Here is a 24,084-nt window from a genome sequence, read left to right on the forward strand (position 1 = left end):
TTCTATGATTCTATGATTCTAAATGTTGGTCATTCCCTAGTTTTAAAACTAGGTTGCTTCTGATATTGTTTGTGGGGGAAGAAGAATATGAAACATGTTTTCCTCAGTCCAAGAGATTTGAAAGGAGACTATATAGCTGCCAGTACCTGCTAATTATAGTATTTTATGGATATCCTTCTCCGCACTCATCCTAGATCTTATATTTCTTTTCTGCTTGTCATATTGAGAACATAAATTCTTATCCTCACATTATTAAAACTGTAATTACTTTCCTAGTGGCTTTATATTATAGCCTAAACCTGGTTTGAAATCAAACTGCATCCATTATCTTGAATAGTGGAATTTTCTATAGATTTCAAGACCTATGAAGAAATACAACCAGGCATGTAATTACCCTTCCTTCTTTTCTCTACAGGTTATTCCAAAGGACTATAAAACTATGACTGCTCTGGCAAAGGCCATCTCCAAGAACGTTCTCTTTGCTCATCTTGATGACAATGAACGAAGGTATGAGGTGCTTTATGATTTAAAGGAATCTATAGCTTGACCTGAGGACAAGAAATTATATAAAATTTTAACTTGGGGATCAGAACTAGTCTCACTGATGCATTTGGGTCATACTAGGTGCACCCTCACACACACTTACGGGTAAAATCACAAGCTAAAAAAGGGCAAGAACAGGATAGAATGTATTCAGACATATTTAATATGTTCAAATCAGCTGTGCCTGATCAACTATATTCTAGGGTACTTAAGGAATTGGCTAAAGCAATCTCAGAAGCATTTGTAGTTACTTCTGAGAGCTTGGGGAAGACAGGTCAAGTGCTGGAAGAGTGGGAAAGAAAAAGCATAATGTCTATAAAGAGGTAAAAGAGAATTACAGGTAAATTATTTTGTTCTTTTTAAAACTGGAACAAACCAATTATGTGTAAGCACCTGAAGGAGACCAAGGAGTTCAGTAGCAGCCAGTGTGACTTTTAAAAACTTGAAAATGTCTTTTTGCAACTGAGTAGGAAGTGTTGTACTTAGGGAAGGCACAACAGAGGCCAAACGGCTTGACTTCTACTAACGTTTTTGACGTTAATGTGTATGACAGTTTCATAAACAATCAAGGGAAACCTGTCTTCAGTGAAACTACTATGGAGTCTATGCAGAACTGATTGGATACCCATATCAAATAGCAGTTATCAATGGTCCATTATTCTAATGGAAAGATATATCGAAGTGTGTGAAGGGTTGGTCTGGTTTTCATCATTACTGTCATTAATGACCTCAGTGGTGAAATAAAGTATAAATGTTGAATTTTTAGATGACATGAAGATGGGAAGGGCTGCTAAAACACTGTGAGACAAGGCTAGAATTCAGAATTATGCTGGCAGGTTGTAGAAACGTTCTAGTAAAAGCAGGATGGATTGTCAGTGAGCAAAGTGCAGAGAAGTGTACTTCTACTGTTCTTCCTATGCAGGAAGAATACCTTTATAATGATAAGACGGTTCTGCAGTTTTGGTAGTTCCTTGAAAAACTGTGTGGAGCTTTTTGTGAATCATGGTCTGAACATTAGTCACTAATGTCAGGCTGTTTTGAAAATACTAACGTTTTACTGGGGTATCTAAACAGGAGAACATGCAAGACATGCCCTGGTGTTGGAAATATTTCAGCTGGAACACAGTGTCCAGTTTTGGGCACAGCACTTCAAGAATAAACAGTTGGAGGAAGTTCAGGGAAGAGCAATGGGAACGATCACAGCTCTAGATAGCATCAATTCTGAAGAAAGAATGGGATTGGTTGGCCTGCAGAAAAAAAGTCAAGGGCAGAGGGACATGATAATAGCTTATAATTGTATATGAATAATGGTATATGAGGAATAAGCTGCTGTGTGTGCCAAAGGGTAAAGAGTAACAGATTTAAAGTGCAGTAGGAAAGAGTCAAGTCAGATACTAGGAAAAGGTCTCTGCTTGGGTAGGTTGTGGAGTCTCCACCACTTGAGGCCATTAACAACAGATTAGACTACAGTCTGCCAGGAATGACATAAGTAGTGTCAGTCCTGCCTTGCAGCAGATAGGCTAAGTGATGTTGTGAGGTCCTTGCCAACCCTACTTTTCTGTGCTTCTGTGGTTAGAAAGGACAAAGACTTTGTCTACACTGACGTTTTTAGTACTGGCAGAACATCAGCAGTACAGTCCTTCAGTGGGGCTACTCACATGTTTTCAGTCAAAGCACATTCCAAGTGTGCAAATTTTGCTCCCTCTTGCAGGCGTTTACACAGTTTAATTAGTTTGCAATCCCAATTATTATGATATCACATTAGCATGCAGATTTCTGGAGTAATTAGAAGAGGATTAACTTTGCACATTTCTTCTAGCTTTTTCACCCACAGCAGAGAATTCTTGCACAGAACTGCTATAAATCCTAATTATACCTTCGGCATGCTAACATGACAGGCACCGGAAGGGTAGGTTTTAGGGCTGGAAAAGGAAAATTTTGGTAATATGTTATCGAAGTAGGGTGAGAGAGAAAAACTGAAGGAAAAGTGCTTTTTCTTGCACTGTGCTGATTGTACATCATGGTCATGGTCTCTCCTCTCCGTTCCCCATGTCCCATTTACCTCTGTCAGCCAGACTGTCCTGTTATGGATATGTGTTAGGAGTGAAGAGATGTGCACAGATTCCCATGTGTATGCTGCAGATGGGTTGTAGACTATCTGCTTTTGCAGTCCTCAAACTATGGCTTGACCAGATGTGTACTACCTTTGCTGCCAAAGATTTAGAAGCTTCTTGGTTTCTGGGTTGTGCACTGGAGCATATTCAGCTATATACCATCTCCCTTGCTCAAAGGATGTGTCTAGGTGCCTCTTTCAAGCCTCATGATGAGCATGGTAAGCTACTGCTGACATTGGGAAAAAAAAGAAACTCACAGAAGGACGCAAGCATTCTGCTTTTGCAGACAGGATTGCAATGAACGAATAAATTGTTCTCTCTCTGCATTTTACTGAGCTGACTCTTGAGATCATGCTATTGCCCTTGTCTGGTTTCGTTTGTCAAGCGTGGAGAAGTCAGCAAGTTGGAGCATAGCATTGCCATCACTTCCTATTTGCGTCTTGTTGATGCAGATACGTAGTTCAGTGAAGTAAGTGGTGTATGACTTCATTTGGGTTCTGTCCTCTGGGAATGGTGGAAAGATAAGTGAGGATATTTCATTTTCTGTGCTGCAGTGGTGGTGGTGTTTTTTATTTTCCTCAGTGTTTTCTACACTGAAGACGGTATCATTGTTTCATTTAATTTAGTGGTTGACCATTCGCCAAGATATAGGAGGTGTTCAGGTAAGGGAAGGATGGACTAGTAGGGCTTAATTCCTCATTTACAATGGGTGATTCTTACATTTTTCCTTCTCTGAAAAGATATTTATGTTAATCTGCTCTATGGCTGTGCAGTCCACGTGACTTGTGTTGCACTTGCTGCTTGGCAGCTGTGAAGGTCCTTACGTGTGACATAAACCCTTATTTATAACGGCAGTGTGTAGCATATTATCTCTGTGTCAAATATTCCATATGTATGATTAATTGCATGAGGAGTCATGCTGAAGTTAAGGTAAACAAGTATCTTTTTGCACTGGTGTCTGAAATAGTTTTGTTCAAGTCTTATTTTAGATAGCATCTTTTCATGTGCCATGCTTAAAAAAGGGTTGCCATCTATCTCATGCACGCACACACACACTCTCTCTCACACATACACGCACAAACACACAGTTTCTGGTGTAAAATTATACTGAAAAGTGCAATAAAAGGGAAACTGTAACTGCATCAGTACTAAAAGCAGCAGAGCTAGTTATCAGCAACTTTTGCCAAAATTTTCATTTCAAGAGTCACTAAAGAGCAGTGCAAAGTGATGTGGCAGTCCACCGTTTTCTCGTGAGACTTTTCCACTGACTTCAATAAGATCTTGATTGAACTCTGGAGTAGGGTCCTGGTTCTCTCAAAGCCAGTGGCAAAATGCCCATTATCTGAAGTGGAAATGTGTTTTTAACTGTTAGGGAGCTGTTGTTCTCATTTGCAGAATCAGGAATGTGTGGCTTTTTGATTGTGTTTCCGCATGTGTGCACCTGATGTATCTTTTCTGTGCGTCCTCCTTTGCCTAGAGCTGGTCTGTTACATGCACATTGACAACAAAACCTCCAATTTACATGGATGTATCACATACTCATTATCCAAAATTTTTTTGAATTGATGAGAAACTAACTAAAAAGTTAAAGCAACATCAGGGCTTCACAAAATTAATTTCTTATTGTGTCTTAATAGGTATAGTTTGATTTTGATTGTTTATTAAAATATTGCACATCTAACAAAAGTACTGGACTATATTAAAAATTCCTGTGAAATAGTCACAGGCAGGGTAAATATTTATGAGCTGTGGGGAAAAGAGGGATGTTAAGGGTGTGATGGGCTTAATTATGGACTAAACAGCTTAGTGAGTTGCAGAGAGTACATGGATGTGTGTCAATGTGCCTACCTTTGGGCTCATCCTCATTTCTTGTCTTGTTATTAGCCCAAACTCAGTTACAGTCTTCTCAGAGTAGCCTCATGTCATATGGGCTTTGATGGGGTTTGCTTCCGTGGTTGGGATGTGTGGCAAAGCTCTTTCACTTTGTTCAGGCTTGGTGTATCTACTTCGCAGTTAGGATATATTTAATGCCTGGGTAGTTGGGCTTGGATTTTGATAGTGCTGATATCATTGCAGGTCCCTAGGCATGTGTGCTCTAACTTCTCCTCCTTTCCTCCACCCCATATGATGACATATGGGCTGGCTTATGTCCATGGGAGTTTTCCCCTTTGTTCTGTGTTTCTTCCATACTCCACTTCCTTCGTGATTTCACTCAAAAACTCTTGAAAGAGACTGCTCAAAGGGTTTTATTAGGTGGGCAGCGGAGCTTGTTAGTCAAGCTCAGATGTGAGGGCAGCAAGATGTTTCGGAAAAGCATAGTTCATACTGGTGTGCTAACATGATGCAGAAGCTGTGGAGATGGCCACCAAGAGGACAGTTTTCCCAGGTAGAGAGCACTCTGAAGACCTGCTAGTTATGATCACTGCAAGATCAGCAGCTCTGTGCCTATCTGGTCCTGACTTGGTGCTCACCGAAGCCTCACATACACATGCACAGTCCTTCAAAACAGCTTCTTGTGTGACAGCTTTGAAAGAGCTCCTTGCACCGTAGGACAACTTCTGATACAGAAGACAGCTCTGTGCAGGCTGTGCACCCAGGAGAACTAGGAATTGCTCTGCAGTCTGTTCAAAGATGAACAGCCTTGAGAGAAAACATCGGTGGAGCTGGACCGACAAGCGAGGTAAGAGGTATTCACCCTCTCTTTCATCAGTGAAATGGCAACATTAACTGTGAGGGATTTTTGCATTATAAACATGAATTTATTTTTTATAGATGATGTTCTTTGCAACAGTTTGTCTTTAACATCAGTTGAGGGCAGAAGCCATCTTGTTGCTCTGCTCTTCATTGCACCTGTGATCCAAGAGGAAGTCCCAGCAAAAAAAAAAAAAAAAAAAAAAGAGGGATTTTTGCATTATAAACATGAATTTATTTTTTATAAATAAAAACTGTTCTTTGCAACAGTTTGTCTTTAACATCAGTTGAGGGCAGAAGCCATCTTGTTTCTCTGCTGTTCATTGCACCTGTGATCCAAGAGGAAGTCCCAGCAAAAAAAAAAAAAAAAAAAAAATCCTTGATTATGGCATTTGTACCTAATAAAAAGAACTGAAACATGAAATTGCACACTTTGCAGAAGTGCATATTTGAGGAAGTGCATCTATCTTTGTAATGTCCTTCCAGAATGCTGGTGGGGAGTTACGCTTAATAACATTAAAGCGTTGTCTTAGGTAGCCTGTGCTGTAGATTCTAATGGCTGAATAAGGGGAAGAAGTTCCTTGCTGATATTCTCTCTCCTGGTTCCAACGTGATCTCATGGTTCAGGTCCATTCTGAAGGCCATTAAGAGTTTGCATAAACTTTCCCCCTTCTTTTGGTCTGTGATGCTTGAAAGTTTTGCATATGGGAGAAATCAGCAAGGCAGGGTGCGTTGTACTGATGCCCTCTCTGCTGCTTTGGTTTTGTTCAGTCAGCAGGCAGCGAATGATTTCTATCTATGCGAAGATAGAATTACAGCCATAACTTGGCAGCATTTTATTTCCTCTCCCACTCTTGGATATCCAACAGATTAACATCCTGTAAGGCTTCCTAGTTGTGAAATGGTGTATAAAGTCAAAATTCGTGACAAGGGGCTAGTCTGATTGTCCTAATCTCTTCTAACCTGGCAGTGTAACTAGTAAAAATTTTTATTGGTTCAGCATGCAATGCTGGAATACAAGTACACCCACTTGGCTTTGCTATGATGTTGAATAGTAAAGGGGGAAAAAAAGGAAGAGATTGTTCATTTTCTGTCTGTGGATAAAAATAAAAGATATTTTTTCATCATTTCATTGACAGGATGTTCTGTCTCTGCTGGATGGGGGCAGCCACTGAGAGGGGGGCAGTGAGAAGGTTCAGAGGTGACCTGCTGTGGGAATGGAAGTTGGACCCAAAGCTGATGATTGTCAAGGAGGAGAAGGAAATATAATGGAAGCATAACCAGTGGGTGAGAGAGCAGGACTGAGAGCAGCAGGAGTGTCAGTCTTGGTTCCAGGATGTCACCAGTGCCTACCTGCTCTGCTGTGAGTCATGAACCATGTCTGTCAGTCCCTGTTCAGAAGCTCGGTGGCCTCCTGACCACATAAAGAAGTGGAATGGTTAAACATTCACCATACCTGTATGTAAATGCTATGTAAAATTTATATGTAAAAGCTATGTAAAACTTGTTCATCAAGGAGTAAAGAGAGTAGATAAATATTTAACATGCGCTTCCAGATTCCACTTTTGGCATTTTAGCTAATATCATAATTTTTACAAGCATTTATTCTTTATTACTAATGTACAGGCAGCTGTAATGCCCACAACAGCTTTCAGAATACTTTTGCATATTTTATTACTTGGATTAATAAAAAATTGGTTTGTTTGAACAGTATACTGGTGTGAAACTGCTTTGGAAACAAGAGTCAGGAAATTATATTTGATGCTTTTACTAAAATACTGAGCTCTTATAAAGGTGCAAAAAAAGCAACAACAAATGAACTAAACAGTCGACAAAACTGCTGTATTTATTACAGCAACACACAGTGTTGCATTTACTCTTGTGTATTGCAAAGGTATGAAAATAAAGGGCATTTTTTATTTTCTATGCTTTTTGGGGCCAAGATATAAAGATGAAAATTGGCACTTGTACTGGGCATGCAAGCCAACCAAGAGTTTTTTTCAAGCAAAAATTCTTACCCTTTTCCCAGCATCCTCCCAAACATTGTGGAGGGCACATGCTACTATGATACTGTAGATAAAATTGGAGGCAAGTTGTTGTAGATACCATCATCTTGCTGTTACCATTTCAGAAAAATGTTCTACTATCTTCTTACAAGTGTGTTTTAAGTAACCCATGTTCTGCAATTCAGGCAGTTTTGTAAGCCGTGATTGGTGGCAAAGTGGGGTCCTATAGGGACTTACTGGGCATAAACATACGCTATTTGAAAGACATTAGTGTCCAAATTAAGACTTCCTCAGCATCGAGACACAATAATATTCTTAAAATGTATTAAGGGCTGCCACAGAAGGGAAATGAGTAATCATGTATCTGTGTCCCCTGAAGACAAAACATCAGAATTACGCTTAAATTGTACAAGATGGATGTAAACTAGACACGTGGTAATAATTTCTAGTGGTAAGGATACTTAAATAGATTGTAGAATCTATAATTCTGTTCTGTTAAGAACAGGTTAGGCAAATCTCTTTGAACATAATTTAGTTTGTCCTCTGTTTGGATGGGAGAAGTCTCTTAGCTCTATTTTTGTAATTCTTGGATCCTCAGTAGTGGGAAGCTAGTGTATTGTTTGTTTATACATTTTTCTTTTCTCTCTTTTTTATCTATTTGAAGGATTATTGTTATTTCACACATCTTCTGTTTTCTCAGTTAGTTGAATCTAATACTCCCCATCTTCCTTTGCAGGCCAGGTTCCTCAGACCACTGACCATTTTTGTTGTTCTTCTCAACTTTCTCCAGTCGGTCCACCTCTTTCTTGTTTCTTTATATTTTTCACAGCAACAGAGTATCTGTGACTCCTACTTAGCATGTGATCACTGGAATCCTTGGATCCTTTCCTGCAGAAATGCTACCTTGGCAGTGAATCTTCACCATGCATTGATGCTGTTGGTTATTCCTACACAAATATACTTAGCTGTTGTGCCTTTATTGAAAGTATACCTATTTTCTCAAACCATTTCTTTAATACGTAATCATTTTAAATCCTAATGTTGTTTTTTGAAGTGCTTGCAGCTCCTTTACAGCTAGCTATTGTCTTTAAATTCAGAAAACACACTCTTTATCCAGGTCAATAGTGACTTGGGTACTTTTTTCAGTATAGGCATAATTAACATGAGAAAAGTGGTTTTCCGTAGCTAACAGATGAATTTTAGTTGTTGTCCTGTTGATCTGATATTAAAATATTCTTGAAACTTCTGGTGATTAGTGAATTTCAAGGACATTATTATTGCTATAAGCTTTATTCACTTCTGCATAATACCATGTTTTATTAAAGCACTGGCTGCAGGCCAGCTGGAAAGCCTCATGTATGTGGAAGAAACCTAAGACGGCACCATTCAGGAGCAAGATATTTTAGAAACAGGATGCCACAACTATGACATATTCATTACACATCCTGTATTTTCTTTGCATTTGTAACTTAACTCTTTTGTTAAAAAACATACACAGATCTAGCTTCTGCCTGTGCCTCGTATATGCCTACAATGTGCAGAACAAGGCAAGAAAAATTCCCTTCCCATGATACTGCATTAGTAATTCTCTATCTCCAGGAGTCTACGTTGTGCTAAAACCACATGGATGTTAAGGGGAGATACTTACTCTGCCTGCTGTGGGCGTCTAAGTTAGCTGGTGCTCAAAACACCTCAGTTAGGAGCCTCAGGGTATGGTTTCACCATTGATTTAAGCCAAATTCTGAGCGGGTACCAAAGGAGGAAGTAACACAGTGAGTGCCAAACCTCGGCTGCATGTTCCTATTGCTCTCGTGGCCGAGGTTAGCCAGATCAGCTCTCTGAAAAGTGATCCTCCGCCGGAGGGTTAGTTTTCAGTCAGATCAGGTCCTTCCTCCCACTCTCTACCTGGCTGCAGAAATACTTTGGCTAGCCGAAGGGAGGAGAGGGCAGGACAGGACCTCCCCTTTTGGCAGCAGCAGGGGCCGAAATCAAATTAAGTGATGGCAAAACTGCACCTTAATTTCCCTTACTAGTCATTGCACAAAGTCAGAGGAGGGAAATAGATGGCGTGAATACCTCTATAATGAGCTAACGTTCCTTTCCAAGAATGTTCAAAATGTAGAGCTAAGCCACTCAGAAGATGAGAGATGAAAAGAAAGAATAAGAGATGAGAGAGCAATTGCACAGCAAGGCATGGTGGAGTCGGGGGCGGAGGGCTTTGTTGAGTCAATAACATGGCTTCCTTGGGTTGTATTAGGATTTTTTGTGACCAAAGAGTTGGACAGGTTTCTTCCCCCTCCTTTTTGGGAGTAGCAACAGAGAGAGGAGGGTGACAGCATCATCCCAATGCACTTTGTGCAGGGTGCACAGCGGGGCGGGCGGCATCCTGTGAAGGTTTCCAGGGGCGTGAATGTCCACCTGTGCTGGAACTCCAGGAGATGGTCAGCAGACTGTGGTAACTTGGGGGCAGAGGAGATGTGTATATACAAGTTATATGTACATGGAACAGATTTGGTACCGAAGATACTAGTGCAAAACCTCTCCGTGTGGGAGATCTTTTTCTGATCATCAGTCATATTAGATGATTAGCCTGTCCTTTGAATTCTACTTGTAAGCAACCAGGAAGAGGAAATTCATCTCTCAAATCAACCAAGGCACTAAAAGCTAAACAAAGCTTTCCCTCTTTGCATAACACCAAGGTATTTTCCAGGTAAACTGCCTGGCAATCCAGCTTTTCTTTGTGCCTTTTTTGCCTTGTTTATGGCCTTGATCCAGTATGGTATTTAAAAGAGCATGTTTAATTGTGAGTTGTTCCATTGACTTGCTATGGATGTCAAAGGAACTATTCATCTGTTTAAATGGAAGCACATTCAGTCCTAAAAAAAAGCTTGCCAATGAGGAATACTACTTAAACTAGAAAAAGTTATGGATTTTGGAGACAACAGTCATCTGGCAGCAGAGATGGAAATGAAACCAGGTAGAATTGCACAGCCGTTTGGAAAATAAATGATCCAATTCTCCATTCAAGGATTAGCTATGAATTTAACACTGACTTTATTTTCCAGTACATCCATCTCATTTACCCAAGAATTATTGTCTTTAATCACCATTGTGGTGCCTGCAGGCAGCAGTCTTTAAATTAGTTATGCAAAGTTCTGCTCTCAGCAGTTATCAGGAGATTGTATCTGCTTTAGTATCAATCCCTTTACAGCAGCCTGACGGCATACAGACTTTGTACTAGGGATGTACTTTTTGTGATGTCAGTTTTTGGCCTGGTAGATAGGTTATTCTCTTAAACATAACTAAAAGCACACACATTTGGTATTTATGGATATTTTTATCTTGAGAAACAAATACTGTCAGTTCATAGCTTTTTAGAGGTTGTGATTCACCCTCAGTGTTTTGTTAGACAGTTTATATTCTTCATCACAAATACTAGCGGCGCCATTCCTAATGGTAGTTATTTTTAATTCTGCATAAAGTAGTGGTTTACATATGGGCAGTATGTCACCCATTCTGAAAAACAGAGTTAAAGCAGAGAAGTAATTTACATAAATCCTTTTTAGATCTGGAAAAAAAAGCCTGACACAAATAGTTTTCATGCATGCTCATGAAAAAATCTTGAGTCTAAACTTATCTCTCTATATATAAAATAGAAAAATTAAGACTACTGCCGAATTTAACAGGCCTTGTAAAATCTTTCTACCACTGCAGTATATATGACCGTGCCTTTATGTGCTTCTTTACACAACAATTAGCTGGCACTAGTTCTAAAAATGCGTTACTCAATCCTAAGGCTTTCCAGAATTAAACACAAAGGTTGAATAAAAGAACATCCACTCTTCTCAGCAAGTCTTTGTCTTCTGCATCAGAGCAGCTGGAAGCTTGTTGGGAGCAGTAATTTGTCTTTGTGCATGGACAAACAAGGGTTTATTTCAACTAAAGCTCTTTAAAATGATGCTTCCTTTTTTATTTTTCCCCCCAGAAGGGTTGTAGGTAACCTGTCAACAGTTACTCCTACTCCAATAAGTCTTCATTAGGTGACTGATTCTGCAACCTTGCACGGCTTTGAAAGCCTACGTGTCTTCAAGTGGGAGTATTACCGGTACCGGTACTGGAGGATCAACTGTATGATTAAGCTGCTTAGTTATGCATTTAGAAGAGGATGTTCAAAGAGCTTAAAGGAACTAGATATTCACGTTGATTGATACACAGTGGGAAGTGAACATTTAACTCCTGCAAGGTTCTCTTGAAAATCCCCGTCTTATGTTCTGAATGGTTAGACCTGTGCATTGCCATTAAGATGACATCTGCTTAGTAACACCGCATTTGGAAAGACAGAAAGAAACCGACCTTCAAACAAAAAATAATCCATAATACTACAAAGTTTAGTGGTGTTTTTTTCCTTATAGAAATAGAGGATTCAGCTCAGCAACCAGATGAAATTTCTCTATCATTCCAGTGCACTTAATGGAAATACCGAGTGCAAGTTATTTGACTGTTAGGCTGCTAACCCTGTTTTAATGAAAAAAAATCTGACAAACCCAAACAATGATTTAGTTCTTGTTTTACAAGTTCCTTACTAAAGACTTTGACCTGAAGTACATCGCATCTTGTGAGGTAACAGCTGGTCTATCATTGTCTTGGGCAAAAACTAACAGTTGCTAAGATTTCAAGAAACAAAGATGGTCTTTGAATCAACTGGAACAGCTGTAAGAGACTGACACACCATGCACTGTCAGCTGCTAAATTCAGATATTCAGACTGCCTGAAACGGGATACTTTAACCCTTTGGCACCATCAGATTTCTTTTCTCTCTGTTTTTCTTTTTAAAAAAAGCCAGAAAAATAAATTGGGTTTTCAATTTGCCTTTTGCTTTCAGAAATTTAAAAAAAACCCCACAAAATTATCACTTTCTTTGTAGGGATTTTATTTTTTATATTTATTCAACTTCTGATTTATAAGCAATATGAAGACACGCTTGTTGACAGATGAAGTTTGCATTAGGAAAGTATAACACGCTCCTCTGTGTGGTGCATTAAATACAAAATGTAATAGCGTGTATCCAGAAAACAGCATCAGATGCTATTTTAAGGCACTCAGCATCTTCCCAGTTTTTTATGTGGAGAGTGTATTTAGTTTAACAAAGCAGAATGAAGGTGAATTTGTCATATCTAGAAGGGAAAGGTAAGTGATAGCAACGGTCTCTTTAATAGACAGAGTTGTTGTGAGATCCAAAAGCTGGTGGCTGAAGTTGGGCACATTCAGACTGGAAAAGTTTAGTTTTTTCTTTTTAGAGTAATCAGGGAACTGATCCATAATTTAAATTAGCTCGGGATGTGGCAGATTTTCCATTGCATGAAGCCTTCAGATCAAGCTTGGCTCTCTGCTGTTACTAGTTCTTGCAGCACTTTCTGAAGTGCTCCAGAATATTGTGGGTTTTTTTTCAAAGATGGCAAAATGTGATGACATGAAAATTTATTTCACTTAATGAAGAGTCAGCAACCATCTCTTGTGAACAAAATGCTTGTATGACTTCGGTACGCCTGAAAGCCAAGCTGTTACAACTTGGAGCCTGACTGATTTTTGGACGCCTGAAATAGGCACATATTGGGTCTCTTGCTACACTATTGTTTTAGTTCAATTACAAAGGATGGGATATTATTCAGGAGCCTCTGAGATTTTGTAATCTGTGTTAGATGGTATCAGGAAAGCCGTAGTTGCTTTAGCATTTATTCATCAGTTAACTCTCAGTGCTGCACGGCATGGCTGATCTTAGAGAGAAGGGAGGTACTGGCGGAGAAGGGGGTACCACTCAGCAAATGGTACCCCCAAGCCTCTGCTTTGCTTCGTGCAGAGTGCTCCTGGTCAGACGATGAGACGAGTGTCTCAGCACTGAACACTCTGTTTTCTTGCCCAAAGAGCCATGCTGACTCAAGCTTGCTCCTAAGTGATTTGCTTCAGTATTTCTAAGCAGTGCATAATGATGGCTTCTTATAAAAACTCTTTTACGGATCACTTATAACCTACTTTCTTGTGCCCTGTACTCCTATGTCCTGATCCTGCATCATCTGAGTAACTAAAAGATTGGCTATTATTGTCACTGTTTGAAGAGTCAAGTTTAGTTTATTATTCTGTTTGTGGATATGACCGCATGAAAAAAATAGATTTATATCATGACCGCAGAGGATTTGAAAGTTCTTTGCTCATGTGAGTGAATGTCCTAGAGTAAATAAAGGCTGACAGAAATTGATATGGTAATTGAGGTAAGCAGAATAAACTGCACAATCTAGAGCTTTAATTCTCATTAATAGGAAAGCACTTTACTGTTCTGATAGTCTATTTTATATTTACAGTTACTACAGGGTCCACGTAAAGGCTAGACCTCCTGACGTCCCTCTCTCCATTTTCAATGAAAGACCAAGTTTGCTGTCATTTAGTCAAATTCCAGCTCAGGTTTCCACATCTTTGTATTTTTCATATGTCTGATAGTCTGTGAGATCTGTTTGTCATGAAAAGTCAGGGAGAAAAAAGAGAAACAAACAAGCAGATTTACATATTTTCTGAATTGAATTTTGTCCTTTTTTTATTCTTTGTTGAAGAGATTTGTAACAAGACTTTGCTGCTACCTTTGAAATGTTTGCTCTTCTTTTCCCTATCAGAAGCACATCACTATCTTATGAGGTGAATGGGAATTACTTTTCAATATCCAGAAATAGACTTTGGTCTTTTGACATCCTAATAATTCCCAGAACAGCCAACTGAACCTTCACCATGATAGAGTGGATTTGCTATGTTAAAATATTGTAGCAGTGCCCCGATTTCAAGTCCTGACAGTTTCATCACTGCAGTTGACCCGTGTTCCTCGTACAGCTGCTTTCTGCAACATGGTTACAACATCCATGCAGATTTTCCTTTGCTTTTAGAAACATGGTTGTGTTTCGTCCCAAGTTTACTTGCTGTTCTTTAATGGTATGTCATGTGTCATGTTTCCTCTGTTATTTATTAAATCCTGTGCTTTGACTAGAACTTATTTCCAAGAATATGAAATTATTGTTCTATTATTAGAACACAGGGTTTGATTCCTTGACAGGTTGACAAGAGCTTTGCAGCACTTCGCAGGAACAGCCCTTCCTAATCAAAACTGTCCTCAGCCACATCAGTTGGTTTACCCTGGTACTAAAATACAGCTGAAATAAAGCTGCTCAATTGCTTGGGCAATGTGTTGTGGCATCTGGGACTTAATGCTCTCCTTTTCACACTCACCCCACCCTCTGATACTGTCGGGCATCTTTAGAGCAGGGGCTAGCAACACACGGCTTTTTAATGTCTGATCCCTTACATACACATCCTAATTGAGTTCTTCATAGATTTCAACATCTGTCAAGTTTTCTTGGCTGTGGTATACCGTATTAGTATAGGCTCATGGTCATCTGACTCCTGGCATTTTTTGGTAATAAGTAAATTGCATTTAGACTAGAAAGACAGTAAACCTACTAATTTGGTGCACCTTGGAATCTTCCTTATGTTGCAGGTATTTTTTTTTCACTGGCTTCTGAGTGTTTTCATTTCCTGTGCTCTTTGGCTTTGGGACTTCTTTCCTCTTCTGGTTTAGGATTTTAGCCAAATTCAGCACTTGAGATCTGAGCTTCACTTTAATATGCTCAGTGTAGGCTCTTTTTAATTACCTGGGCTATATATCATTACGTCAGAAAATTTAGATTTCTTTTGCAGCAACTTCCTATTAAAACAATTGCCTGATGAACATGGTTATTGTGAATGTGAACAATGTGCATTTAGAATAGTTTCATTTTCAAAGAATGCTTTCATGAAAAGCAAGGTTAAATTGTGCAGGAGCGATGGAGATTCTGCAAACAGCTCTAATAGGTAGTTCTTTTCTTCCTTCCAGTACTTAGTGTTAGAAATCATGTTAGAGCATAAGAGATACAGGGAGGAAAAGAAAATGCAGAGTTACATTGTTCTTAGACTCCAGAACCATGTTCTTAAGGCCCACGGGTGATGCGATGAACAATTCATGCGAAGGTTACGTAGAGCTTATTTCTGCTAAACTTCTCCACATTTCTTGTTTATCTGTTTTATTTGTTTTGTTGCTTTGTTCTAGTGCCGTAGTGACACCCTCTGGCAATGGCAGGACAATTTCATTGCCATTAGGGAACTCTTTAGCAATCGGTGAGCAATCTCACTGGAAAGGCATTGGCGTACCCTGTGCTTCCTTGTCTCTCAGAGCTAGTTTGGCTCAAGACTAAAAATCACACACGTGAAGTTAATTAATGTTGTACATGAACATGATGGCCAATTGCTACAAATTAAAGTACCATGTAATAAATAGTGTTGGGCAGCTTTTTTTTTGGTGGCAGCTTGAAAAGTCTCCCTTTGTACTTAAATTAATTTGTTTACATCAACTCTAAAGCACGCTTTTCTCTTTTGGAGTGAAGCCTCTGAGCAAAGCCTTACAGATGCTCTCGCACCAGAACAGAAATGACTCACTGATCCATGCTACTTGTGAAATAAAACAGGTTTTTAAGGATGGAAAAGCCACTGCAAGTTGCCTGCCTACTATTAATTTTGTATTTTGCATTGGTAATGCTTTCATTTGTGCTGTTTTACACTATGGGTCACAAAATGTAAACTTCTTGCAGTTGAATTTTTTTCCAGGCAGTATAATGAGAAAAAACAGTAAGCTGTTGAGGCAGTTGGAACAGCGAAGTGGGGTGGGTGAGGCTTGGAGAAAGGCATTAAGATGCCTAAGTCCTATTAAAATCAAGGTGTTGGAGAATACTTAACGTTTTCTGTGGGATCTAGATCTATGTGTCATTTTGATAAGCAATTTTGTGCATGTCTACAGGACAAGCTGGTAGTACAGAACTACCTAAATGATTGAGTTAGGGCAAAGCAACTGCCTGGCTGCAGCAGCATGAGGATCTGTGCTGGGTACCTCACCTGGCTTCTCAGCAGCCTGAATTAGCCCAGATATAGAGGTTTGGGCTGCTGGACTCCTGCCAGCACTCAAGCAAAGTTGAAGGCTGCGTTGTTAGAGAAACGTCCATGCATAAATGAGGAATGGTGGTTCTGAGATAAAAACTTTAATGGGGCCTGTTGCCCCATCCTGAAGGGACCTGCTTGGAACAAACCCTCCCCAGTCCCATAGCAGGGACTGAGCTGTCCTGGACTGACACTGGGAACTCCCGTTAGGACACAGAGACTTCTCAGCCTCATGATGAAATATGAAGGTCTGGCTCAGCTTCTGAAAGCAGCCATCGTTGTATCTGCCACCTGGGGTCACTGTGTTCAAGGTTATTAAAAAGGAGAAGTATAAAGTAACAAAGAAAATATAAGCAGTAAAAACATACTTCCAAACCCTAACCCCCGGAGGCTAAAATTGAGATTGCCATAAATATACAAATTACTTGAAATTTTTATTGTGTGGGAAAAAATGAAGCCCTCTATATCAGTGTGTAAACAGAAGTCTGCTTTAACAGGTCAGAGATTTGTATAAAGCAAGAGATGAACTAACACAAGAAAAGCGTTATCTCTTGTAGACCTTTTCTTCTTGAATTGTGTCTTAGCTCTTCTACCTGTTGGTTCATACAGCGTATTACAACTGACTTTAAAGATCTTTGTAGCAGTGTAATTTTGTAGTTGAGAAATCTTCAGTGGTCTTGAGGCTGATCTCCGACTTGTTTTACACTGGAATTACTGCACATATCTCAGTGGCTTTTCATATTATTTACACATGTGAGATTATAGGTGAATTTAATATATATTTTGAATCTGCACCCATCCTACAGAATTTCTTAAGTGTGCCATTATTTAAACCTTTGTCTCAGCTAACCCCACATGATGTATTATGTACCTGCAGTACCTCTTAAAAGCACTTTAGCTAAATTTTCAAGCTGGCGAGGCTTAAAGTTGTCAAAATATGTATTTATGTAAAACTCCTTAGAATGCTGTGTGGATGTAAATCTTTCTGTGGACGTGCTGCATTGTGAGAGAGAAAAGGCTGATTGTGCGCTGGGAAAAGAGCAGCTCCAGATGATGCAAATGCTACTTTAAATCCCATTTATTGTCAGAGCAGCATCAGCAGTGTGTGGGCTGCTCTGAAGCTGGACGTCCCCAATGCTCTTCGAGAGCTGTCTCTAACAGCAGCTGCAAAATTGCTGCCTGGTAACCTGGAAGAGAAAGTCAAAGCTAAAGCAGTAAGGCACAGAAATCTTTTTTCCACTCTATTCTGCTCACAAATCCTTTTATAAAGACCTGTACGTACCTAGAAGACGTATTTCTACTGCTGTACCTGGCCACTGGGTGGCCTCCATTAGAGCTGAAGAAAATGTGTATCTATGGAGTGCATCTTTTTTTTTTCTCAGCTAAATATTGCTGAAATTTCTAGATAATGGGGCTATACAAGACATTTCATGAAATTCAGGCTGTTGTTTAGTATGGAAAATTGGTAAATGGATATTTTGACCCTTTTTTGTCATTACTAATTAGAAATAATGTGTATAATTTACTTAATGCTTTTGTTGATGTATCTGTGCATTCAATTAGAGAAGTACTTCAGTTACAGGTATAGTTGAAGGAGAATAGGATGGTGAAAACAGTAATGCACATAGTAGTGTTTCTTCTATAGCTCTTTGCAAATGGAAATCATCCATTCTTTGCAATACTGAAGGGTTATATAGTCAGAATTGCCTTACTCCTGTGCCTTTTCAAATGAACTTTGCATCACTGGCACCACCTCTAGATAAAATTCTTTATCATCCTTCATAATTACATGATCTTTAAAGCATCTGTAAGGGCCACATTTTAGTCCTATTATAATCCGTATTCTTTGGAGTAATTCACTACTTATATCATCATGAGGTCAGAATCAGAACATTATGTTTTCATCTCTTATGGTGAGATAGCTCCTCATACAGGGTATCATGCTGCTGTACACATAATTAGTACTATATGAAGAATATAAATTAACATGTTAGCTTTGATGGGAATGTTGATGAGGTTGGAAAGGCATCATTAGTATGCTCAATAGTGCAAAATAATACTTCTGATTTTAGCTTCCTTTGCTTTTCCTTTCAACTAGTTAAGCTAAAAATATGGCACAGCTGCTTTCCCTTTACACACGTCGAAGTGTGTGGAATGTGAAGTAAGAGAGAGAATTGCAACCCTTTGGGTGAGAAAGCATGACGTTCAGTGCTGAGATACCAGTCTCATCGTCTCATCACGAGAGCAGGGCAAAAGGGAGGGCTTGGTGGTACCGCTGGTTGCTGTAGGGACTGGAAGGATTGGTCCTCTTGACACAGCAAAGCAGCATGACTGCAGTAGTATGCAGCTGGATGGGTTTTGTTACTGGTTGATTAGGTTCAAGACAAATTGGTAACTCCACTTGGAGTTGCTAACTGCACTTTTTCCTGCTCTGTGACCTAAGTTGTTTTAAGCACTATTGAACTTGAGCAGTCCTTCGAAAGCGCATCGTCTAGTCCTCAGTTAACTGCTGCTAATGGATCAGATAGACGGTTAAGACAGAAGTAGAAGATCCTTATGGATGTAAATCGATACTTATTAATGACATCTAACTGTGTTAAGTCTCAGGAGGAAGGAGAACCCAGCTGTAGGATCTGATCTGTAGCTTGATAGAAAGTCTGTGCAGGAGATCAGTAGAAAGGGTGAATGGCAGTGGAAAGCAAATGATAGAAAGCTTTGTGAAGTATATTTATATTAATAATAGTTGACTCTTAAAAGGTGCTATTTGCCTGTTGTGCTTTGGGCTTTTTATTAAGAAGGGTAAGTAACCATTATCTATGTTGAACACTTTTTGGATATCCTTTGCTGTTGTGGTTGATGAATAAAATTACAAAGTGAGTATCTGATCCTGAAAGTGGATCTATGCAAACAAGCTCTTATAATCTGGAGGAGCTCAGTGGATGTCAGTGGGAGCTACTACAAGCAGGAGGATTAATCGATATTAAATTGACAGCCAAAGTAAAAGAGCTGTGGACTGGGAGCAAAACAACAGAAAATATTGGTAGGAGAGAATTAAATTGTGCTCTTAGATAGCTCTTTTGTAAAACTAACTCAATCAGAAAGTCACTAATTAGTTTTTACAAATTCTGGGAGTGGTTTAAACTTGGCTGCCTTTCATAGTTACTGGAAGTCTCACATAAAATAGAGTCTATTTCTAATGTGATTGAATTAATGTTTTTTTGTTACCGGAGTCTGCTTTTTCCTTCCCTTATTTTTGTTGATTTAATATGCAGGAGTATAATATTGCATCAGCGCAACATTGCATAGTTTGCAAATATATGACTTTAAAACCAGTATAGTTTCCTAAATGTCATTTTTGAAAGTTTCTGGTTTTTCTTTTCGTTTTCTTAGTGTTTTTTAGTTCTTTGCTCTCTGATTCAGCCTCTTGGTAGTAGGGTGGCCCAGCTTTCCAGTCACAGAGGCATGAAAAATCATCATAATTAAAAGTCATATATTAAAGCAACTTTATAACAGTTTGCTTTTCTAAAATGCGAATGAGGTACGAGAGAAGACTCACCCGTGTTTGCTATGTGTGTTGCTTGGCAAAATCCATCTATTGCACTTGGAGATTTGGTAATTGGTAGGATATTGCAGTTATTTTTATTGAAAACTCAGGGTTTAACTCACAGGATGTTTTTAATTCCTGACTTACACTATTGATTATAATTTCTGGTCAACTTGGATTCCCTTCCTATCTCTATTCCCCTGGTATTCACAGTGATGCCACTCTGCCTTTCTCTCCTAAATCCATCAGTTTACATTCTGGTAATTTTCCACTTTTCTTCTCCTCCCGGCCCTCGGCGCACTGCCTTACATCTCTCTTCCACTTTGCAATTTCTGATTTATTTCTGGCATCTGTTCAATTTCAGAAAAAAAATAATTCTAGCCCATGAGTCCTGAAAGGCAATATAAATTCCATTTTTATCAACGTTCGTCAATTAAAATATGATATTACCAAGCCTGTTTATAAATAATTTAGCTATTCCAAATTTATGTTGATAATACCTTATACCATTCATTCCACATATATAACACTTTCATATGGCAGATGAGGAGAGATGTTTCTGTGAGACTATATACATTTACAAATACAGAAATAAAATCCATTGACTGCACCCCAGTGTCACACTCACTGTGTGTACACTCACACTTGTACACATATGCCTCTAAGTTGCTTTGAAAGATGAACTTGTATATGAATATCTGGTAAGGTATAAAACTGAAGCCTGAAATCTGGGCTGATCACTTGAGTTTTGGTTCAAGGCCAGATTCTGGAAAATGATTTGAGTTCCGATTCAGGCAAAATCCCTTGAATATGTTTTTCTGGCAATATTTGTGAGAACAGCTGATCTTTTCACATTTTTTCCATTTGGGTTAGAAATCTTAAGAGAGTAACCAAGATGCCACTGAAATACTGCTGTTTGCTGCTCATTGAAAAGAAAATACAACCCATATACATGGTGCCATAATTTTGGCATTTTCCTCTGGTGTATCTCAAAGCTCTGGATGATAGATAATGACATTAAGGAGAGTGAGTAGAAGTTAATTGCAAAGCATTACTTATTAGGTTTGAAAGAGATATAATCACAGGGCATTCTAATTTCTTAAGACACTGATTAATATAACAGCTACAGAGAAAAAACTGGCAGTGAGTATGTTTCTAGGGAGTTTGCAGGATTGCTGGTTTATGCATTTTCTTTTACAGCCTACACAGTTGGAGATAATTCAGAATCTTACTGTTTAAGAGTAAGCCAAGTATCTAAAATCTTGTGACCATATTTAGGGATGGATGAAATGTTTTGGTTAAAATAGCTCACACTCCCCTACACATGCCCATATTTCTGTCCGGTCTTCAGACCGGTGAAAGGAAGAAACAGGGAGAGCTCAGAGATTTCCTTTTCCTTTCTTTTAATCCATCAGCTGGGTGTTAATGATCTCACGCTGCTTATTCCAGTACCCAAATGCCTGCCTTCCCTCTGGCCTGGTTGAATCACCCAGTGCCTTTACCGGTTACTATATTCATCCACAACTCTATTTTGGTTTAATCATCCCGTTAGTTGAAGCTGGAGAAACACTTTGTGGCATGTGGCACTGGTGCGTTCTGCATCTCATCCAGTACGATGCTGGGCTATGCCAAGTAGGGTTGTCTCCTGGCAAGGGTGGAAGAATAGGGGGGAAATTCAGAAGATATGGGAATGATAGCATTATTTGGGGCTTACACCTTTTTTCTTGCTGTCCCACTGGTTCTGACCTTTCCCAGTTGCTGTCATTCCCTGTCTATCCGGCGTGTTTGTCTGGGTAAAGGCTGCATCTCTGGTGGGAATGTGCAAAATATGGAGAGGGCTAGTACAGTTTAAAAATAACATTTATTAGCAGATAGATTAAAGGCTAGAGAAGGATGTTTGGTGGAACAGCGAGAAAGGCAGTCCCAAGCTATATCGTTAATAGTGAAATTCTTACAGTAGTCTCAGACAATCTGTTCCCAGTATGTAGCAGGACATACAGCATTACCCATGGCTGTTCGGTGCCAAGAGACTGAACCCCACACATCTCCTGACAGTCAGTAATTCGGCACAACACAGGCAGTTAGATGGATTCTCCGGCTCTAACTGAAATCTAGAGGATGCTTGAAAAAGTCCAAAAGCAGGCAAAATTAAACAGGCTTCAGCTATATAGAAGGTGGATTCTGAAAGCTACCAGTGGCAAAATGGAAGATTGTTTTTGAAGAACAAGATGTCTCATTCCTGACCCCGTCACCTTCCGTGCGAGCCAGGGAGAGAGCACTGATGCCAATCCAATAGGCATGCTCAGCAGATGTCCAAGTCTCTGGTTTATATCCAGTGATACTAAAGGTTGTTTATAAAGGCAAGACGTTATTGTTTGGAGTGTTTGGCACTGCCTCTCATCTTTTAAAAAGTTGAGAGGAACAAATCTGATGAGGTTTCCAGCTATTTCGTCTCGGTTACAAGAGTAGGCTGTCAGAAATCACTGTGTCTTCTCTGACAGTGATCCTGCACTTGTTTTACTCTTCATTGCCCTGCTAGGAAACATCTTTTTGCTTGTCCTTGGGAATACAATCTGAAAGGGTTCTCTTGAATCATTGAGTTCAGCCATCTGATACTGTAGAAAACCAAGTCATATGATCCCTCAGATAACCTAAATGAGATATTTTTGCTTTCTCCAGTTTATTGGGCTACAGTTCTTGAAAAACTGCTCCATAACACTACTGTTCCCATGGCAAGAGAGCATCTCATTTCCAGACTAAATGTTTATATCTGTTGATTTTTCATGCCCTCATTGTCCATTAGTTAAAATAACTCTTTTTCAACATCTTTAAAGATGTTCACCTTTACCTTTGCCTCTCATCTCTATGTATTTATAAATTAAAATTATATCTGCTCTTTACTTATTTTACTGCTGTAAATGATTCAAACTCTTTTCTTCTTTTATAAAAGAAGGCTCTCTATTACACTTACCACCCTAGAATACCTTTTTTCTACATCTTTTTGAATCAAATGCATCTTGTTTCTTTGTTTCTTTTGCATGTGGTTGATTAGAATTGTGCACAATATTGAAGTGAGATCATTTACAGAAGTGCTTTTTACAATGGCTTTAACACTTCCTTGCTCACTTGGAAGTGACCCAGTTTATACTGATATAGGGTGGATTGGCTTTTTTTCCCGGCCAAGGGTAAAAAGGGTAGCTTAGAGTTATCCAGTGATTTAATAAATTCAGATTAAAGTAGAAATTGTTGCTGTAACTTCAACATGCATGGCCTTTCATGTTAGGTTACGGAATTTCATTCCAACTTTATTACTTCAGTCATCAAAAGCATCCATTTTTTTCCTGTGATACTCTCTGTAATATCTCCGAACACAGCATCTCCACTTCTTAAGACTGGGCCTTGAAATATTCTTACTAAAATTACCTCCGGGCTTGTTCTTCCACTTCCAATATCAACTGTTGTTAATCTACCTTAAATTATTGCCTTAAACACATTATAGTTCTTCTTCCTAATCAACTTTCCCATTTTAACCAACAGTTTACCTCATAGCACTGAACATGCTTCCTTGAAGCATTGATTGATTTATTTTGTCTAGAATATCAGTTATCAAATAAAGGGAGAAAGCAGATACTGCAGTGTGTCTCATTTTCCAATTACCTCTATGACTTTCATTATTCTTGCCTTCAAAATTTGTTTTTAAGTCTTGCGTTACTGAGGTTGGACTAATGGCGAATCTATAGCTGCACAGGTTACCTTGGGATGATATCAATCTATAGCCATCAAAGATGGTGAACAAAGTGCCTTTAAGTTCTCTCTTTTCTGAGTTGATTAATAAAAGGTCAGACATTCATGCTGCAATCCTGATTCACAACAGGAAAAACATACCTTCCTGAGTCTTTCGGAATAAGAATTTCAGACTGTGGGATGTCTAACAGATTCAGTTTTCAGCTGCATGAAAACTAACTACTAGGCCATCTCCCCCTCAAAATGCTAGTGAAGTAGACAATATTTTTAGAAATCTCTATTTCTAACTGAAAAAATCAAACTGAAGGAGGTTTATGCTTCTCCATTTTTTTCTCCCAGCAGGTCACTGAGTCACTACTTCTCTCAAAATATCATCCAAAACTTTCCTCGTTATTTCCTCATAATTTTGCATGCTGTAAAATAATTACCATATAAAATG

At 39.0% G+C, this 24,084-nt stretch overlaps 1 protein-coding gene across 1 annotated transcript in view; it reads left to right on the forward strand.

The window, feature by feature from the left end:
• Positions 1–415: 415 nt before the first annotated feature.
• The window catches only part of LOC104074221 (cAMP-dependent protein kinase type I-beta regulatory subunit), a gene marked incomplete at its 5' end in the record, with an annotated part of 81,095 nt that continues 57,426 nt past the window's right edge, over positions 416–24,084 (forward strand). Inside the window, one exon of the mRNA XM_009574276.1 lies at positions 416–507. Coding sequence (XP_009572571.1) covers positions 416–507 — 92 coding nt within the window. The remainder of the gene's footprint in view (positions 508–24,084) is intronic.

This window comes from Fulmarus glacialis, unplaced genomic scaffold (genome assembly GCF_000690835.1).
Source record: "Fulmarus glacialis isolate BGI_N327 unplaced genomic scaffold, ASM69083v1 scaffold15103, whole genome shotgun sequence".
In the NCBI taxonomy this organism is placed as follows: Eukaryota; Metazoa; Chordata; class Aves; order Procellariiformes; family Procellariidae; genus Fulmarus; species Fulmarus glacialis.